Genomic DNA, 22325 nt, shown 5'->3' with positions numbered 1-22325 from the left:
TAAAAAAAAAAAAAAAAATCATTAAAAAAAACTAATCACAATCACACTTATGTATTAACAAGCTGGTAGAAAACAGTGTAGCAAAATGAATCCAAGTTTTTAATTTTGCTGAAAAAAATATGGATACATGCATAAATCCGGCTGCGAAGCAAACCAAAGCATCTATTAAAACTTAACTATCACAAAATATGTCAGTGAAATAAAGACTACTTCCTATTATACCGAACAAATGATTGAAAATAGTATCATACGAAATAATTCAGCTACAATAACAGTCTAGGTTGAAAGATTTACAATTCATTATACAACGATTTGGGCACCATTCACGCAAAAGCTTCATTTTATAATAAACTAGTCTGGGTGCCCGGCATTGCGCGGCTGTTTGGAGGTGTGTGTTGAAAAAGAAAAAAAAAAAAAAACTGGTAGTAGGCAGGTAGGTTCAAACTCGTACCATGAAAGACGGAAAAATACATGTGGAAAAAAAAAAAAAAAAAAGTGACGTCTTCGCCGTTGCATCCATTGCCAAACCGAAAGTGGTGAAAGTTTAAATTAAGGCTAGTCAATCGAAAAGAGGCAATGATTTTCAAAAATATTGGCAAAAAAAGTGACCCTTTTCCTTGTAGGAAAGTGCCCAGTTGAGGGTGAAGGAATTAATGTCTTTAGCCAATTTTTTTATATTTGTCGTCCGAAGGGTCGAGCTTCAAAACGATACCGATCTCGTGAAAATCCGTTGTCTTTGTCAAAAGTTTTAGGCAGACATACAAACATACATACATCTAAACAGATAGGTGAGATTTATATAATAGCTGTTGTGATCATAAGATATATGACAATCACATCAGATCACCAAAGTTTAGTAATGTTGAGCCTGGTGCGTACCAGATGGGTGACCAGTTGGGTATACCAAGCACTGTATGTAGGAGGATGTGGATGTCTTCCTGCAGGAGCTGCAAAACCCTAATATTGTCATCATTCTTAATAGGGAAATATATGCAACTGTGGATTGTCTGTTAAGTTGATACTCCCTAGACATTTCCCCTGGTTCAACTGGTCATCGGTTTATGCTTTAATTTTTGATGATGATTTTAAACCTTTTTACAATAGATTTTCTGTGTTTTTAAAATGGATAACTTCAACATTTTTGTACATTGCATTACTAATACAAATCTTAAAAACTTACGTATTCACAAGAAAACCAAATTAAAAAAAAAAAAAATCATCACCATTATCACCAAGTGGGGTCCTGCCTGGTAGAGGCATTGATGACTACGGCTCTCCATCTATCTCTCTCCCTCGAGACATTTATGAATTCATTGTTGCTCATCCATACCAAGCGAGGTGTTCCGATTCAGAACCCTATTCGCGCTATTTCTCGAATAAAAAGCCTGATGCATTGCCGTAGCTTTCGTTGCAATTATACAGACAGTAGGTTGCAGTTTCTGTCCGAGCAGTGCTCATATTGGGTGATTGCCCTGACCATTGTACTCAGAGTTATCTTCTGCTCAGTATAACCAAATACGAAACCATGAACTAAATTATTTGTTTGCTTCCGTATTACATCAGTCGTCTGCTTTGCATGATCTCGTGTTACTCTGATCATAAGAAAACCAAAAATCTAATGAATGTTTAAAAGAATATGCAAATTATCTAGATCTATTGCAGATGAATGCAATTCTGCAACCCATATATAACAAAGTTGAATTTTTTTTTTGAATAGATAGAAAAAAAGGGTTTTTAATATGAATATCAATGCACAAAAAAACAAAAAACCCAAATTTATAGGAGTATAGATAACATTACATAAGTTCATTGACTCTCATTGGCTGATGAAAGCCAATGAGCGGTTTTTCAATATAATTCAAACTCATGAAAACCCAGTATTTTTCCCCATCTGGTACTGCTCTCCCAGTTTGAAACCGAAAGTACCATGTTGATCTGAACGTCTCTATAGAATCTCTTTAAATTTTCAACAAAATTTGAATCCTTAAATTAAAAGAATTTTTGTTTCAGTATATTAGTATAATAACTTGAAAAAAAAAAAAGAAAGAAAAGAAAAAAACATTGATATATTTTGAATGAAATCACTCACCTCCATATTGGTATATTCCATAAGATCTGCTTTGTTCCCGACCAAAATAATTGGCGTTTTGTGATTCTCTCCCAACGTGCTGCGAATATACGGCAACCAGTGGCTTGTTATCTGCAAGAATTTAGAGTTAACGTCAGCACCATCGATTTTTTTTTTTCTTTTTTTGTTCATCATTCAATTATTTATATAAGAGAGAAATAAAGTGAAAAAATTTAATGCGTCTTAATTTTCTAATCGTTTTGTTTTAATAGGGATGGGGCATCCTACAGGATGCTAGACATTCACCTACTATTTCACTTACTCCAACCAAGAGACCTTTTTAAAATTCTAACCATTCCTTCGAGTGCAATTGTTTGTAGTTCTCTTACACTCGGTTTACCGGGTATATTTGACATGTAGCTTTGAGAATGAAAAGGTTCAACACTTTTCTGTCTCCTTACAAAGATTAAAATCAAGATAATGCTACTAAACTTTATGTCTAGAATCCTTATTCCAATTTTAACCAAAATACATTAACCCGTTGTAATCTGGTTGAACTAATTCGTCCAGTCGTATTTCATATTTATCTTATTTTCAAATTTGATCAACGCTTCTATCATGGAAAACACAACCCTGACATATATTTAATATATAATTAATAATAAATATAATAATATAATAAATATGTAATTAATATAAAATAAGTTAAAATAAATAGTAAAGTTACACAGGAAATTTATTACATTATCAAGTCAATAAGGGTTAGAGAAAGCGGAGTAACCCACATTCTAATCCACATTTGGCATCAATTGAAATGAATGGCTCTCGTCTTCAGGAGGCCTCAAATTTTGACAAGCTTCTGGGCTTGACCATTACTCCTGATCTTAAATGGAACACGTACATCAAATCTGTTGCCAAGGCCGCTGGAAAAATGGTGGGATCTTTCTATCGATCCGGTAAATATCTCACTGCTGATGCTATTCTCTATCTATATAAGAGCCAGGTACGTCCAAGGATGGAATACTGTTGCCACATCTGGGCAGGAGCTGCTAGAAAGGACTTGTCCTGCCTTGATAGAGTTCAAAATAGACTTCGTAGTCTCGTAGGAGATGTCCTTTTCTCTTCCTTGCAACCTCTATCTCACAGAAGAGATGTTGCGAGTTTGTCTCTGATGTATCGTTATTTTCATGGAAAGTGTTCGACTGAGCTTCAATCTATGGTCCCCCCTTGCCAAACTTTCACAAGAAACACTCGTCTAGCTGTAAACACTATCAATAATTCCCCCCACTCTTTATCTGTGCCTAAACCTAAACGTAGATTTCATGAACAAAGCTTCTTTCTTAGAACTGCACGCCTGTGGAATTGTCTTCCGTTTTCCTGCTGACTACAATATGGTTGTCTTCAAGTCTAAAGTAAATAAGTTCTTGATGAGCCGTTCCATATAAGTTATCAAATTTACCAAATTTTCATTACTAATGATTACTATATTGTCCAATTTCTACTGTACACTCTTTAACTCTTATCCTTGAGTGGCCTCTGGGCCTTGATAATGTGGTGATGCCTATGTAAAAAAAAAAAAAAAAAAAAAACAACCCTTATAAACGTGATAATGTAATAAAGTTCCTTTGTGAATTTACTATTTTTATTCGGGTAGAGCCTTTTTTTTTTTTTTTTTTTTTTTTTTTTTAAATCTAGATAGGTTTATGTTACGATTGAAAATTTATTTTTCAGCTCAATTTTATTACATTATATATGATAAATATATAATTAGTATAATAATAAGTAAATAATTAATATACTGCCTGACATAACTTATATTTTGTAGAAAAGTTAAAAAGAAAACACTAACACGATATGTAATCTTTAAAGTAGAGAAAAATGTAAATGAGGCGAGAAGGTATGCAAGGAAAAAAAATTTTTTTTTTAATTTTTTTTTTTTAAATCTTACCCGTTCAATTGTGTCTTCATCTTCTACAGAATATACAACACAAACTACATTCGCCTGAAATAAGAAAACAAATATTTTTTTTTAAATATGACCATCTTATTTTGCATTATTTCATATATCGTTATACCACTACTTGTTTTAGATTTTAAAAAAAGCCATTTCAATCTCACAATCTATTTATTAACTTTTAAATTATGATTAAAAAACAAAAAAACTTTTCCTTTACTAGCATGTAATCACTTATAAAGGATAAAAAGCATTTGAGGATAATTAAAGATTAATGAAATGGTTAGATTGAGACTTGAATGATGATGAATATTATGAGAGGATTGAAAATATTCACACACCGTTCACTTAAAACAGTTGATATAAAAATTCTTCCCCCTTTATCTAACATTGTTACTACTTTTAAAAATAAACCAAACATTGTATTTAGAGACTAAAAAAAACAAAAAAACTTGGATACGCACTTTTTAGATGAAAGAAAAAGGTTATTTATTTCGTTCTGTTTCCGATGCAAGTTGCCATTTTTTTGTGTGTTTTTAGCTACAATAAGACGTGTTGCAGTAATTCTCTTTAGGACTCGCAAGTCGGCCGATTTGCTTTCGATGGGAGTGGGGGAGGGGGACTCACCTGCTTGTCAAGCCTACCTTCCAAATCGCCAAGTGTCTTCTACTCTTTATTCTCAGTAGTAAATCCGTCACCAAAGCTGTTGGAAAAATGGTGGGATCGTTCTACCATTTCTGTAGATATCTCACTGCTGATGCAATCCTCTATCTGTATAAGAGCTAAGTACGTCCAAGGATGAAGTACTGTTGCCACATATGGGCAGCAGCTCCTAGAAGCAGCTTATTCTGCCTTGACAGAGTCCAAAGTAGACTTTGTAGCCTAGTGAGGGATGCCCCTTTCTCTTCCCTGCAACTTCTTTTCCAGAGAAGAGATGTTGCCAGCTTGTCCCTGCTTTATTGTTATTTTCATGCCAAGTGCTCGTTAGAGCTCCAATCTATGGCGCCCCTCTGGCCTGACTTTCACAAGAAAAACTCATCTAGCTTAAACCACTATCAATAATTTCCCCCACTCTTTATCTGTGCCTAAACCAAAACGTAGATTCCATGAACAAAGTTTCTTTCTTAGAACTGCATGCCTGTGGAATACTCTTCCGTTTCTCTGCTTTCCGGCTGACTACAATATGGTCGTCTTCAAGTCCAACATAAACAAGTTCTTGATGAGCCATCCCCTTAAGTAATCCAATTTACCCAATTCCCACTACTAATGATTACTACAATATTTTCCCCCCATTAACCCTTATCCTTGAGTGCCCCCCAGGCCTTGATAAGTGGTAACTACTTTGTAAAAAAAATATAAGTCAGCCCAAATTCAAATATTGCAGTTGTGTTTTGCGTTCACTCAGAGAAAATGTTGATGCTCAAAAAAAAAGCTTGGCCACGCATACCTTCCTTTTTTATTCTCTTCTCTTTTCCTTCGGTCTTGATGCATATATATATATATATATATATATATATATATATATATATGTTGTTTATTTTGGTTTTAGCGATATGTTTGGAATGAATTCAATCATTTACGAAAGTGCATTTTTATCTAAATGCGAGTTGGGAATAATTTTTCCCTTTTAACCAATCTGGTACTCCGACATGGGTCGTGACAATGAGGCACGTGCCAGTGGATAATTATATTTTAAAAATAATATATATATATATATATATATATATATATATATATATATATACACATTTTATTTATACAAACATTAATGGCTACATATGTGCATACATGTTTCTGTAATCCCCCAACGTGGGTGATTACAGAAACATGTATGCACATATGTAGCCATTAATGTTTGTATAAATAAAATTAATATACCTGCTCTGTTCACTCATTGAGCACTATTTTGGTAGACACATGTTGTTTCATTGGATGTACTTCTAGGAAACTAAACTCTACTGGCTATATATATATATATATATATATATAAGGAATGAAAAAATACCAGCGGTGGTTGACGTTATGTTTTAAGAAAAATAGAAAAACCGAATGAAACGTTGATTTTTTAATAATTTCATTCGGTTTTTCTATTTTTCTTAAAACACACACATATATATATATATATATATATATATATATATATATATATATATATATATATGCATTTCATTCTGTGACATCACACATGCCACAGCTTAAATGGTGACAACATTATACACGAGTCATTAATATGCTGACAGTGACGACTACATTACAGTATGTGAAAACTAAAGAGAAGCAAAACTAACGGGGGCTGCTGAAAATAAACCCCAAGTGTATTTTTCATTATAATCAAGATTATCTGCTTTTCTTTTTTTATTTTGATTTCAGGTTTCTGGCTGGATAATTAGACATGGTCAAACGGTCAAAAAAGACATTCTTAACATAAGGGGAAAAAAGAGCAGAACTTTCACCTTATCCTGAAAGGAATATAATCATTGACCAAAAGGGACCATATCTTGCTTGTCACCATCATACACCAGAAACCAGAAGTTAAGAGCAGACAATATTGACTATAACTCTACATTGAAGACAGGTTGCCATTTTACCCATAGCTGGAGGGGGAGCGTTACTTTCAGAATGCGCAAATATCTCATTGTCTTTCTCTCTTTCATAGTACCACCATTCACTTAAAAACACAGCCAGCAATCCAGAAAAACAGCAATTCTTTCCCTTCTCTCAGAAACATCGCGTATGGAATGTGAGGACAAAAAGACAAAATAGAGGGGAAGCGAGTGACGAGGCTGCTGATACCCATGATGCACTTTCTACTTCCCACCAAATTACAATTATTATAACAATCAGTCTTGCTACTGGATTCCCTGATGCCAGAAAGCCTTCTACTCTAATAATTTCCTTCCCAGAACTGCTAGACTTTAGAATTCCCTTCTGGGTTCATGCTTCACCGACTGTACTGACATGCAGAAGTTCAACTCCCTACATAGTATTCCTGTAACTATGTACCAGACAGTAGCCCCTTACATCAAAGTGGCAGTATGCCTTGTTTGGGGTGAAAACAGTCCCGTCCATAAGTCAACAAATCAAAATAATTTCGTTTCAGACTGAATCATCAAAAACCTCCATTAAAAACAAATATGTGCATACCTTTTGGATTTCATCAATAAGAGCAGATTCATCTTGTTCTTGATCTGGAAAAAAAAAAAGAAAGAAATCAATTTAATAAAGTGTAAAAGTCCATACCAATCGTTTTTACACACAATGTTGGTGTCGTCAGAATACTAGCATGATCCGCAACCTGTTCTTATCTAATTGCCTCCTTACGAGGGCAAAGTTAGACACAAGGTCAGTTTTTAATGTGGGGAAAATCCAGCTCCCCAAAAGGGGCACTATGGATAGAAACAAAAATAAAAATTGTCTGTCATGAAGGATTTCCCCTCCACTGACCGAGGATGGAAAAGTGTAGTATCAGAACAGATACTACACTTTGCTCCTAGCCAAAATGCCAAGTAATCCACAACCTGTTGCAATTTGTTGTCTTCAACAGATTGTCAATAAAAGAATAACGTTACTGTCCAATTCCAATTGAACATAGAAGATGGAGAAAAAATTCACGGCACACAAGGTTAGGAATAACAAAGTTGTTGAGTGAAGTAGCACATGGTGAAACATTGTTATTTTTAGTCATATTAAGCAATGTTAAGAATGGTCAGTACTAAATGGGTGACCATTTAGGAATACCATGTGCTGTATGTGCTCTCTGCTCATCTCGTCATTCTGGACCTGTCCCTGCCATCGGATTCACAGTGTCAATTCAAGAAGAGGTGTGGTTGGGATTACACAACCCTTGCTTCACAATTACACACACAGATGCTCTTGTACAGGGGGTATCGATTGTCTCTCAAGAGAAAATAGAAGTGATAATGGTCTCTCAATTTAATTTTATTCTCCGATAAGAAAATTTCTTTCAGTGTTTCACGTGACCAACTTAGCGAACCAGTGCGAAATACCAATTTCACAAACGATACAAATATGACAGGTGCACAGAATCACATGGAAGGAAGGCGATTAAAATTTGTTTTGGTTCTTTTGTTTTACGGCATATCAATCCTTTTTAGGTTATTTGATGCCGAATCCAGTTATTTTGGAAACAATTTTTATGCTTCAATTTTTTTTTATATATATCTACAAATATTTATTCATGGAGTTTGGCTTGGTTCTTTCGTAGAGGAAAATTGTTTTTGACTTTACAGAACATGATTAAGTTTTGCAAAGGCTAAGAAAAAAACAAAACAAAACAAAAACAACAAACAACAAACAAACCAAAATAATAACATCAACGTTTAGTGCATTTTAGGTCAGGAAATTAACATGATCAGATAGCACCAGGCAATTCAATTCGAATTGAGACAACTTTTATTCTTAAATACAAAGATTGGCAATGACAAGAAATAGGTGACTCAAAGACTAGTTTTAACCGACCATTTATTCGAAACATTAGCATGTCCAGTGTCGCAACCATATAAATTTGTTTATATTAATAAAAGAAGAGCAAGATATATTTTTATTGAGTACTCTTATTAACCTTGTTAAATTCATTAGGTATCACTTTTGAATACCTTTAACCTGGTGTATATATATAATTATTTACTATAACAATTAAATACCTACAGACACTAGTGTTTCATCATTTTGGGAATCTTCAGTGCAGAGTGTCACGATTAACACCAGTCGACAGATTCGAACCTGGCAACACAAGCCATCTCTAGCTTGATTAGCAAAGACCGTATCCATTCGGTTACCATTAACTGTGTGAAGCAACGTTGAAATCAAACATTTTATTTTTAAATATTTTTTTTACGTCAGTCAGTGATATACATATATTTATTATTTTATATAACTTTCAAGATTACTATATGAATAACTTTTTGGTGTTAAAATCAATTTAGCATTACATAGTAATAAATAAAAAAGTGTTTTAGTACTTTTTTTCTTCATTACATATTTACATGTTAATTTAAAAAAAAAAATTTCTCAGGTTACATGCGTTGTATTAAATAGATTTTATATCAAAATGGTTCCTCATTATAATAAAAAAAAAACAAAAACAAATTGTTTATCCCTTTAAAAACTAGTTATTTACCAGAAGAGGTATAGCGGATTGAGAAAGATGGATTTCAGGATGGTCGTGTGGGTAAAGATGAACAGCATGTTCAATGATGTCCGAAGCAGTTTAATATTGTGTCCAGAATAAATTCTATTTTACTTGTGCACTGAAAATCTGACAGGCATGACCGCTCGGGTTCATTCTGACCTCAACGTATCTAAGGAGTAACTACTTCTTGAAGCTCTCTGATTGGGTCCTTACCATCTTGAGAGACGATGGTTAAATAGGGAAAAAGAAAGAAAAAAAATAGAAGGATGCAGAAAAATAAAAAGGCAAACATACTTGAATAATCCACAATGTGTGTTGGGACCCTTTCCGGGGTGACATCAGCTGGGATAGTAATTTCCTCAGCTTTGGGAGGTACCTGAAAATAAAAGAGAAAATTATGTATAATAAAAGCACATGTGATTTCTATAAAATAGATTATTCAAAACTGTATTACTTCAAATTTCTCACCTTTCACTACCAATGCTCAGATCTGTTTTGCCTTAGTAAAATTAAAGGCTCTCTCTCTCTCTCTCTCTCTCTCTCTCTCTCTCTTTGAATAAGATTCTTGTTTTAGTATACTCCTAGGATTGTCTTTCACTCCAGATCTAAAATGGAAGACTTATATCCAGTGTTTTTTTGTTTTTTTTTCCTTAATGGAAATCCCTCCAAACAAATCTTGAAAGCATGAATCATTTAAGAGCTATAAATAAATAAAAATAAGCCAAGTATGCAGGGTTCCCCTCCACAAGTGAAAAATTTACTTTCACCATGACTAATGTTTGTGCAAAATTAAAAAAAAAATCCATGGTGTGGCTATTGAGAAAAGTGCGAACAAATGAACAATTTGGGGGCAATTTTATTCCTATAATGCCCCCTGTGAGGGAGGGGAGGGGTAGTTATCCTGGAAAATCTGTTCTGGCAAAAATTAACTTTCACCATGACTAATGTTTGTGCAAAATTAAAAAAAAAAAAAATCCAAACTTGAGAAAAGTGCAAACAAACAAATGGACAAAGGGGGTGAATTACTAGGTCCAATCCCTCCTTTGTCAGGGGACTAACTATTTCAAGATCCAAAAGCTAACCAGCAATAAGTGTCAGATGGATACATTCTGACCTAGAAAACAGCAATTCTTTCCCCTTTGTCAAAAACATCACTCATGGAATGTGAGAACTAAAGGACAAAATAAGGAAAGTAATAGTTATGAGAATGTCGAAAATAAACCCAAGGTCAACTTTATGGCTAAGTTTGTTGTAAAAATGGTTGGATCATTCTATTGTTCCAGAAAGTTCCTGATTTCTGATGCAATCCTTTACCTGTATAAGAGTCAAATACATCCCAAGATGGGGAAGTACTTAGAGCATGCTTTTCTTGCCTTGACAGAATACAAAATAAGTTTGAAATCTAGTGGGGGAGGATCTTCTGTTCCTAAGAGTCCCTTTCTCACAGAAGAAACATTGCCACTCTCTTTACTCTATTGTTATTTTTTTAAAAGATGCTCAACTGAGCTCCAATCTTTGGTTCCTCCTTTGTGTTTTTATCACAACTGAATAAAAAAAACAAAACAAAAAAAAAACTTTCCTTTCTCCATCCATGTACCTAGTGTCAAATGGAATTTCATAGACAGAGCTTCTTTGTCAGGGCTTCCCATTTGTGAAACACATTGCTCCAGGGCTGCTTTTCCGCATATTACAACATAATTGTCTTTAATTCCAATGTCAAATAGTCATCATAAACCATCTCCACAAATATCAAACTTAATTCATTAAATTCCTTATTTTTGATACTCTCATAATATGCAAGTTTTATACATGGGGGGGGGGGATTAGAGATTGGAGCTCAGTCGAGCATTTCCAATGGAAATAAGAATAGAGAAAGATTAGCAATGTCTCTTCTACAATGGTATCTACTCGGAGTGGGTTGAGCCGACTCCAAATGAGTTCACTACCTTCCAAGCGATACAACCATGCCAATCTTCAATGTCTTTGGCATACTTCAGCAATTTTCAATTGCAACAAGGAACACCAAAGATGAGTGGAGCCAGCCATATCCGTCTTTATTGTTCCAATACAAGTTTTCAGTTGGCCACCTCTGCGCTTCCTCCAACCAACAGGTGAGACTTTCTGTGATGCTGGTGATGTTGCACCTTACACTGATGATGCAGTTTGATTAGAAATATGCAGGTGTAGGATGCCTGCAAGGTAGTACAAGTCGAAGACCTTGAATGTGTGAAGATCTTTTTTGCACAGGGATCAGGTCTCACAACCATACAACAGTATTGTACATATCAGTGTTCGGTATATCTTCACTTTTGTTGTGAGTTTTATCTCTTGGATAGACCACCATCTATTTTGGAGGCAGCAAAAGGCTGCACAAGTGCAATCAATACAGATTGCAACCTCATCCTTACCCTGCCAATAACGATAAAGTGGTTGATCTATTGTAATCCTCCACAAATCAAAAGTAATTTATCATTTGAATGCATTAAAAAGATCCTAAGTGCACAAAAATCTTATTTGCACAGGGGCCAAGTCTTGCGGCTGTATTGTGTATATCAGTGTTTAGTATATCCTTAATTTTACTGACAATTTTAATTATCTTGTCGAGACCACAATCCACTTTCGAGGTGGTGGAGGAGACTGTGCAAGCACAATCTCTTCTGTGATAAAAGGCTGTAAAAAATAAATAAATAAATCATCTACTGCTAGATTGTGAAATTGGTTTTGACTTTACTCCGCAAATGTGACAGCATGACAGATCCAACTCTTATATAAGTAGAGAATTGCATCAGGAGTCTTGAAGGGTATGAGTGACAGCAGTTGTTCGTGTCATGTTATCTTTTAAATTACATATTTCAAACAGCAAACTTTCCTTTCTTCCTCTGAACGCTTAACCCATTAACCTGAGCACTGAGACTAAAGCTGCTTTCAGGACTGCCAGCAACCACTGTAAAAGAGTAATAAAAAATGCAACAGAGAGATATATGCTCAGTCCGTTAAATCCAAAGTAGCTGAGCAGCGGCTTGGTTCCCACCAGTTTTGGCAAATAGCAAACAGGATCCTGAACAGAACCATCATCAATGGACCTGAGGTCATCTCGTCAAATCAGACAAGGCCAAACTATTTGCCAAGAACTTTGCAGCAAATTCTATCCTATGCAACAAAGGCCATCAACTCTCCGTATTTCCTCCTATAACAGACAACACGCTATGCAACATATAAATATCTGTGCATGAGGTCGCCAAGCTAATCAAGAACCTTGATTCTAGTAAAGCAACTGGTCCTGACGGCATTCCAATTACAGTCCTGAAAAAGCTTCAACCAGAACTTGCCCCCATACTTACTAAACTGTTTAAGCGTTGCCTTAAGGAGAAGTGCTTCCCAACACCCTGGAAAACCTCATCAGTATGCCCCGTATTTAAGAATTAACAGGTGAAAAGTCATCTTCCTCTCAGTACAGACCAATAAGTCTCCCATGTGTCATGAGTAAGTTGTTGGAATCCATATTAAATAGAGATGCAGTCAACCACCTCAGCAGAAATAACCTTAGTGACATGCAATATGGTTTCCGTTCTGTAAGATCTGTAGCAGATGTGCTAACGGTTATATCTCATAGGATTAGTGAATCTCTCGACAAAGGCTTCCTTTCTAGGGCAATTGCTCTTGACATATAAAAGGCCTTCGATAAGGTATGGCATAAGGGCTTACTTCACAAGATTTCCAGCTATGGTATAACTGGAAATGTTTTCTCAATAATTAAATCATTTCTCTCTGATAGGCTCATAAAAGTAGTGGTTGATGGTCAGAAATCAGAGGCCCACAGTATTAATGCTGGAGTCCCCCAGGGTTCCATCCTGGGCCCAACTCTCTTCCTGATCTACATCAATGATGTCCCAAAACACATACTTAAATCATTTGTTGACATGACCATCTATGGCAACACATCTAAAGCTGTAAATGACAAAGTTCTCTCTGATTCTCTCTCCTCTGATCTAGAGCGCACGATACAGGTGGGGAAGACGTGGCTGGTTACCTTTAATGCATCTAAAACCAAGCTCCTATCTTTACATCATCAACGCTCTGATCCCTATCTAGCATCAATTGAAATGGATGGTTCTCGTCTAGGGGAAGCTCCATGTTTTGATAAGCTTCTGAGCTTGACCTTTACTCTTGACCTGAAATGGAACACGTACATCAAGTCAGTTGCCAAGGTTGCTGGAAAAATTGTAGAATCCTTGTACCGCTCCAGAAGATATCTCACTGCTGATGCAATTCTCTATCTATATAAGAGCTAAATATGTTCATATGGAGTACTGCTGCCACATCTGGGCAGGAGCTGCTAAAAACAGCCTATCCTGCCTTGACAGAGTACAAAATAGGCTTTGTGGTTTAGTGGGGGATGCCCTTTTCTCTACCCTGCAATCTCTCTCCCACAGAAGAGACGTTGCGAGCCTGTCTTTGTTTTATCGTTATTTTCATGGCAGGTGCTCGTCTGAGCTCCAATCTCTGCCTCCCCCCTCGCCAATCTTTCATGATAAACAGCCGTCTAGCTGAAACCACTGTCAAAACTTTTCCCAACTTTTTATCTGTGCCAAAACCAAAAAGTAGATTCCATGAACAAAGCTTCTTTCTTAGAAGTGCACACCTGTGGAACTCTCTTGCGTTTGCCTACAACCTGGATGTCTTCAAGTCCAACATAAACAAATTCCTGATGAACCGCCCCCTTAAGTAAGACACTTTATCAAATCTCTAATATTAATGATTACTGCGATACTATCCCATTGATTACTGTACACGCAATAACCCTTATCACTGAGTGGCTTCCGGGCCTTGATAAGTGGTGACTACCTTGTAAAAAAAAAAAACAAAAAAAACTGGGTAGTTAATGTTTTTACTATAGAGTTAAAACTTTGTGTAATGACTAAAGATTGGTTAGAAAACACAAATTGAAAATTATTTTATTAAGAAAGCAAAGTACTGACTCTTTTAAATAGGACACAGGGTACATGTAAAATATTTTATAAATCAAGATGCTATACATTCAAGATAAAATTTACACATTATGGTAAGAAGCAAAGCAGTTCACACAAAAAAACTACATTACATTTTTGACAATAAGTTAATGGTTTAATATTGCAAAACTTATAGAGTTTATACATCATCGACAAATAGAATTTTAACAAAATTCACAAGAGTTTTTAAAAGGCCTCCAACAATTCTTGGAGAGAAGTTAATGAATAAAGATGAATTTTATTCTTTCTTCAGAGAAATTATGCAGTAATCAGTACTAATCTGTATTAATTTATAGATTTAAAAAATATTATTTGGTGACCTATTTATAGGACAGTGGAGCCTAATCAATTAATATCAAATGAAATTTCAACGAATAGAGTGTCTAAGAACTTTCCATCTGTGGAACACATTGCCATGTAACTGCTTTTCTTCAGACTACAACAGGGTTATCTTCAAATCTAATGTCCATAAATAAATTTTGTTCATTGCATTCATCACTTTCAATCCTCTCATAATATTCTTCATCATTTAAACAGATAATCATTCCATCTGATTAACCCTGGAGCTGCCTTTTGGCCTTGATGAGTGAAGTCATTTCTATAATATCAAAGTCTAGATGGAAGCAAGTCTTGAAATGAATAAAGGTAATAAAAAATGGACAATACAACAAGATATCGCTAATTATTTCTCGCCTCTTTCATTCTGACAATTTTTGAGTTGCTAACTCCAACCAAGATTGTTGCTATTCTTATTGTTTACACTGGAAACAAGAAGTGACTTTTGGTTTAGTTGTTCCATTTTAGACCATATCAACCCTCTTAAGGCCGAATCTACTAATTTTGGAAAAAAGTTATTATGCTTCAAGTTCTTTATATCTTCAAATATTTATTCATGGTGTTTAGTTTGGTTGTTTTGTAGAGAAAAATTGTTTTTGACTTGTAGAACATGATAATCTTTTGCAAAAGGAAAGGGGGGGGGAAACAATAACATCAAGGTTTAGTACGAAGAATTTTATAAGACTTGAAAATTTAAGTGTTTTTGGGTTTGGTTTTTTTTTTTTTTTGCATGATGTAGTCTGTAGGTTCAAACACTCCATGTAAATTTCTTAATGATTTTTTTTTTTTTCATTAACTGGAAAATTTACGTGTGTGTATATTTTATATTATAACAGATATGAAGGGAAAACAAATGAACACATATCCAAAGAAATGGCAGAAACACTAGAGGATGACCCCCAATCTGTAGTGGAATGGGGACAAAAATGGATAGTCACATTCAATGCTGCTAAGACTAAGCTTGTTTCCTTCAATAACTACAAGAAACCTTCTCTACCACCAAAAGCAATGGCCAAGAACACATTGCCTGAAAGTACTTCTTTTAAACTCCTCGGCCTAACGTTTACAGGGAATATGAACTGGAATAGATACATTGAGAGCATTGCCAAGGCTGCTGCAAGGAAGGTGGGCTCCCTCTACCGTGCTAGAAAACTACTTACGCCTGACAGTATCCTATACCTCTATAAAGCCACCATTCGCCCATGTATGGAGTACTGTTGTCATATCTGGGCTGGTGCATCTGCTGCTTGTCTCTCGCTCCTGGACAGGGTTCAAAAGAGAGTCACCAACCTGATAGGTCCTGAACTGTCATCTAGGCTTCAGCCTCTGTCCCATCGACGAGATGTTGCATCCCTCTGCCTGTTCTACAAATACTTTAATGGTGAATGCATGATGAACTGCAAACACTTGTACCTCCAACGTAACTACCCCCGACAAACCCGACAAGCTACTAAGTCTCATCCCTTTACAGTAGAGATCACTAGGTGCAAGAAAGCCTTTTACTCCAATAGTTTCTTCCCCAGAACTGCGGGTCTTTGGAACTCTCTTCCGGGATTCTGCTTTCCCAACTGCACTGATATGCAGAAGTTCAAGTGTAATGTTAACAAACATCTTTCTACTCATCTCCCTTCATAATGACCCTGCTAATTAAGTCCCTGATAATAGCCCCTGCTTCAAAGTGGCACTTTGCCTTGTTTGGGGTGAAAATTGAATAAAAAAAAATTAAAAAATATATATATAAAACTGACATAATACGGTACTTCAAACTTTATAATTGATTATAGAAAAAACAAAATCGTAAACTAAGCAAAGATGATTTCTTCGTCAAAATAAAAAAATAAATAAATAAAAAATATATTTGAATTTCACTCAAGTCACTTAAAATAAAACTTCAAATAAAACTTTTTTAACTAAGTTTGCTTTAAACTAAGTGTTTGGTATAAAGTGATTATTTTCTAAAATTAAAAATTCACAGACAGTATTTTCTCAATCAATTACAGTACAAACACAATTTAACATGTTTTATACAGAGCTCTACGGACAAATTTATCTTTAGTTGACCTTTGACAACTAAATATTTTTGTCTACTAGCCAAATAGAAAAGTTACTAGCCAAACTCACATGATTTTTAGAATATGATATCTTCGTTCTGTGACGAGTATGTACATCATAAAGATTTTTCTGCATTTTTTTATTAGGTGTAATCCTAAATATACAACAAATTTTATGTTGATACTTGAAGCTATAAACATTCTAATTTCTTCAGATGTTTTTTTAAGCAACCTACGATAAAAAAATAGTATATTGTTCTATTAAACTTTTATTGTTTTAAATAATTTAACTTTGTTCGCTTTATAAAAAAAAAAAAAAAAAAAAAAAAAAAAAAGTTGAAAAAAAATTTTTCACTCAGTAGTGAGCTTTGGAAGATTGTCAGTGAAAGAAACACAATCGCCAAAAGATAAGCGTTTCATTATTTCTAGTCGTCACTTTGAAAAATCACTCGCAAATGCGACTGTTTCACTTGCAAGGTAGAGCCCTGTTATATTAAAAAAAAAAAAAAAATGTTCTTAAATTTAACCCCACTCCTACCCGCCTACTGTTGTTTTATATGTAACATATCACACATTCTATATTAGTTAAATAATATTCCCTGATTTTTTTTTTTTTTTTACAAAGGAGTAACCACTTATCTTGGCCTGAAGGCCACTCGAGGATAAGGGTTAATGAATGTATGGTGGTAGTGTAGTAACCGTTAATGATGTAAGTTGGATAGAATTTGGATTATTTAAAAGGAACGTTTCAACAAGAACTTGTTTACATTAGGCTTGAAGGCTACCATGCTGTAGTCGGTCAGGAAGCAGGCCAATGGAACAGTGTTCCACAGGTGGGCAGTTCTAGGAAAGAAGCTTTGTTTGTGGAATCTGCATTTAGATTTAGGCACAAATAGAGAGTGGGGGAAACTTGATAGTAGTTGTAGCTAGTCAAGTTTTTTGTGAAAATTTGGCGAGGGAGGAAACCATAGATATGGTGAACACTTGCCATGAAAATAACAATAGAGCAGAGACCGGTAGGCCATATCTCTTCTGTGGGATAGAGGTTGCTGGGAAGAAAAAAGCGCATCACCTACTAGATTTCGAAGACAGTTTGGAACTATCAAGGCAGGATAGGGCATGGCGAGCAGCTCCCGTTCAAATGTGGCAACACTACTCGATTTTAGGACATAGTTCATATACAGATAGTATCGGCAGTGAAGATACCTACTGGAGCGGTAGAATGATCCAACCTTTTTTCCAGTGATGTTGGCAACTGATTTGATGTAGGTGTTCCATTTCAAATCAGGAGTGAAGGTCAGTCCCAGAAGCTTGTCAAGACATGGAGCTTCCCAAAGACAAGAGCCATTCATTTCAACTGGGGTGGGGGTGGAGGTCAGAATGATTATGATGAAAAGAGAAAACCTGGGTTTTAGCTGCATTAAAATTAACCAGCGACCTTTTTCCCCCATTACACCACATACTCAAGATCAAAAAAGAGAGAATCAGAAAGATCTTGGTCATTGTCAGCCTTTGATGTGTTTGTTGCCAAAGATTGTGGTGTCATCAGCATAAATGTCTATAAATGACCTAAGAATGTGATCATTGATGAAGATTAGGAAGAGAGTTGGGCCCAGGATGGAACCCTGAGCTTCTCATTTCTGCCCATTGACGATTACTCTTATAAACCTATCAGAGAGAAAGGATTTAATAATTGAAAAGACATTTCCAGCTATTTCGTAGCTGGCAATCTTGTGAAGGAGATCTTTATACCATACTCTATCAAAAGCTTTTGATATATGTCAAGAGCTATTGCTCTAGAAACAAAGCCTTCATTGAGAGATTCACTAATTCTATGTGATATTACAGTTAGCACATCAGCTGTAGGTCTAGTAGAACGGAAACCATATTGCATGTCACAGAGTAGGTTAATTTTGCCGAGGTGGTTGACTACTTCTCTGTTTATTACAGATTCCAGCAACTTACTCATGACACGCAGGAGACTGATTGGTCTGTACTGAGAAGCAGATGATCGATCTCCAGAATTTTTGAATACAAGGTAAATTGATGCAGTTTTGCAGGGTGTTGGAAAGCATTTCGCTTAAAGGTAATGTTTAAACAGTTTTATAAGTATAAAAGCTAGTTTCCATTGAAGCTTTTTGAGAACTATGATAGTTTTACTGGAATCAAGATTTTTGGTAAGCCTGGCACCATCAAGCACAGATATTTATATGTCGCATAGCGTGTTTTCAGTTACAGGAGGAAATACAGGGGGGGGGGGTAAGTGGCCTTGGTCGTAAAGGGTAGAATTTGCTGCAAAGAGTTTGGTTTTGTCGTAAAATCTGCTTACATATATTTTCATTTATGCAGATTTCATATTCATTATAACAGAGCCAATTCTCTATTGTAGATTATATTGTACTTTATATGTATTACTGATTTCAAATGTTACAAAAAAAAAAAAAAAAAAAAATGACTTGGGTGTCATTAGCTAGAATCGAAACCAAAACAGTGTTTCATCAGTCACATTCCCTACCGTTTCAGCGATCTACACATAAATAAGATTTAAAATGAAACCACTTCCAGCTATGAATGAATTTTTCGCATGCGCAAAAGTAATAGAAATATGTCGTCAAATTGAAATGAACGTTTTTGCATTTCAGTTTGCCGACGTATTTCTGTACGCATTTTTCATCCATCCAAACAAAGATTTTACTCGTTATAAACCATCCTTAGCATATGATTACTATTTCCTGTTAATTTCAGTGTTATGTAATCAGTAGTTTTAAAGTTTATCCGTTTCACATATATCTGTTTTGTTTATACAGATCAGTATCTACTTAATAAAGTTCTGTTTTCTAAAGACATTAAAATTAAATAGAGGATCCGTTGCCAAAGTCGATGGAAAAATAGTGGAATCCTTCTCCTGCTCCAGTAGATATCTCACCGCTGATGCAATTCTTTATCCATATAAAAGCCAGATACATCCAATGATGGAGTATTGCTACCACATCTGGGCAGGAGCTGCTAGAAACTGCTTATCTTGCCTTGATGGAGTTCAAAATAGACATCGTAGTCTAGTGGGGGATTCCCTTTTCTCTTCCTTGCAACCTCTTTTCCAAAGAGTATCATCCCATTGACTACTGTATACTCATTAACCCTTATCCTCGAGTGGCCTTAGGGCCTTGACAAGTGGTGACTCCTATGTAAAAAAAAAAAAAAAAGTTTCCCTCTTATAATAAGTAAAAAGTATATAAATACAGAGCATAATTTCGTTTAAAGGAAATGATTTAAAGTATGGTTAAGGGATACACAAGTAATAATTAAGAAATTTCAGAGAGAATTAAAACAAGATTAAGGATGGATTATGGGTTTAAAATAATGATTATCATGCAAAACAGATATAGACATTTATCTTGGAGTCATGCAACTATACTTTTCTTTTTCAAACTCTACCTTAAATTTATGATATCACTTTGATAGTATCATGTTGGTATAAACAGTGTGAAGGTAAATCCACAGCTTAGATGAAATAGACGCACGGTTAACTTTTCTACACTAGAGATAGAGCTTTATATATATATATATATATATATAATCTTATAAATTATTTAATTTATAAGATTAATATATATATATCAACTTAGAGATAAAACACACTGTGTGTGTGTGCCTGAGTTCGTTCTCTATGGACTCTGAAATGGCTGGGTTGATTTTTTTTTTTTTTTTTTTTTAAATTCCACATAAATGTACTTTATGTGCCTGGCAGTGTTCATAGATAGGTTTTGTATCAGAATACACCCGATAAGTAATATAAAAAAAAAAAAAAAAAAATCAAAAAAAAAAATCGATAATCGAAGAAATCCAATTAAAACAGGACACAGTCAGATTTTGACTAAAGTTAACACCTTGATACAACCTAACATCACAAGTGCATTTGAGAAGTTTTATCGCAACAAGCAGTGGGGCTCGGCATATAAAATCAACAGGACGGTCTTTGATAAGACAGAAGCGCGTTCTAAATGAATGTTTCTGTTTAGAACACGATTTATGACATTTGACTTTTGTATTTTAAACTTTAATTCAAGCTATTATATATAAAAATAATTTTATAAAATCAACAGTAATTTCTCTACAGTGCAATGTAGACAAAATGTATTATAAACTAAGTCACTGTGAGAAGGCATGTGAACTTTGCTCCCAGTGTATTGTGGTGGGCTCCCAACTAGAGCAGACAACCGATTTGATTAAAAAATGGTGGGTTTCACTGATTTCAATGACCAGAAAAGTATTGGAAGTGTGGAACATTTTTTTTAATCCTCATTCAAACCACAAGCAATGTTGGGTCTCCTTGCAAGTTATTAATAAAATCAAACTGTTTCTATATACACTTAAAACAAAGTAACAAAAGAAAGAAAATGGGAGTAAGTAATCACCAACCATCCCCATAAGGATAGATTTTGAATGTCTATCATTTACAAAATACAATGGAAAATATAAAAATAAAAAATAAAAAAATAAAAAATGAGACACCAACCTCTTCTGGAAATTCCTCACTCACGAGTGAGAGAATCAATGAGGTCTTGCCCACAGATGCTGAAAAACAAATGGAAAAAAATTAATATAATGAAATGAAATAATGAAATAATAAAATAATGAAATAAAATAATATAATGAATGAAATAATATAATGAATGAAATAATAATATAATGAATGAAATAATATAATGAATAAAATAATAATATAATGAATAAATAATATGAATAAAATAATAATATAATGAATAAAATAATAATATAATGAAATAAAATAATATAATGAAATAAAATAATATAATGAAATAAAATAATATAATGAAATAAAATAATATAATGAAATAATGAAATAATAAAATAATATAATGAAATAATATGAAATAATAAAATGAAATAATAAAATAATAATATGAAATAATAAAATAATAATATGAAATAATAAAATAATATAATGAAATAATAATATAATGAAATAATAAAATAATAATATAATGAAATAATAAAATAATAATATAATGAAATAATAAAATAATAATATAATGAAATAATAAAATAATGAAAACATTGATTTTTTTTTTCAAACAAATTAATAGGATCGGTAAAATTAGTTCTCTGCACAGAAGTTTTGTCACTACTGTAATCCTTACATCTCAGTTGCAATTTGTCTTGTTTGGGGTGAATATGATTGTTAAAAAAAAGTTTGATGCTTCTATATTGAATGAATAAATTGAAATATTAAATTTCAATTCAAATAAATGTAATTGTCATGGCATAAATAGTAATATATCCAAAAATTACGAAAAACAAGGGGTTAGAAAAAATAATTATTAACGAAAAAAATTGTGAAACAAAATCGCAATATTACGCTTACTAAATATAGATAAATTGACAGTGGGAGATAATTAAGTTCTATTGCTTACGTCACGTGACAAACCTAATTCAAAATGTCAGACAAATTATATTCCCCATACAACCTTTATCGAAAACTGTTTTTCATTAATTATTTTTCTATCTTACTGCGTTCCGTAATTTTTGGATATGCTACTATTTGTGACATGACAATTACGTAGGTACCATTTGTCCAATTACAAAGATTAAAATCTCTATTAATAGAATAACATGTGTGTTATTTTGTGTGTCACACTTACATCTTTTTTCTTCCAAGTGACTGTCGTTTAATTGTCATGACCTTCCATTTCTTGTAATAATTTTACCAAGAATTCTTCATGCGTTCTGGTTT

General features: G+C 34.1%; 1 protein-coding gene across 1 annotated transcript in view; it reads right to left on the bottom strand.

Moving 5' to 3' along the window:
- The window catches only part of LOC145254792 (mitochondrial Rho GTPase 1-like), a 105503-nt gene that overhangs the window by 35742 nt on the left and 47436 nt on the right, over positions 1 to 22325 (bottom strand). The window contains exons 2-6 of the mRNA XM_080113578.1: positions 21087 to 21145; positions 9469 to 9550; positions 7167 to 7210; positions 4017 to 4070; positions 2090 to 2200 (exon numbers count right to left, since the gene is read on the bottom strand). Coding sequence (XP_079969704.1) covers positions 2090 to 2200; positions 4017 to 4070; positions 7167 to 7210; positions 9469 to 9550; positions 21087 to 21145 — 350 coding nt within the window. The remainder of the gene's footprint in view (positions 1 to 2089; positions 2201 to 4016; positions 4071 to 7166; positions 7211 to 9468; positions 9551 to 21086; positions 21146 to 22325) is intronic.

The sequence above is a fragment of the Euprymna scolopes genome, chromosome 30, assembly GCF_053919585.1.
Source record: "Euprymna scolopes isolate OS-2025 chromosome 30, ASM5391958v1, whole genome shotgun sequence".
Taxonomy (NCBI): Eukaryota; Metazoa; Mollusca; class Cephalopoda; order Sepiida; family Sepiolidae; genus Euprymna; species Euprymna scolopes.
The sequence above is the reverse complement of the archived record's forward strand: the minus strand, read 5'-3'. Positions and strand labels throughout refer to the sequence as shown.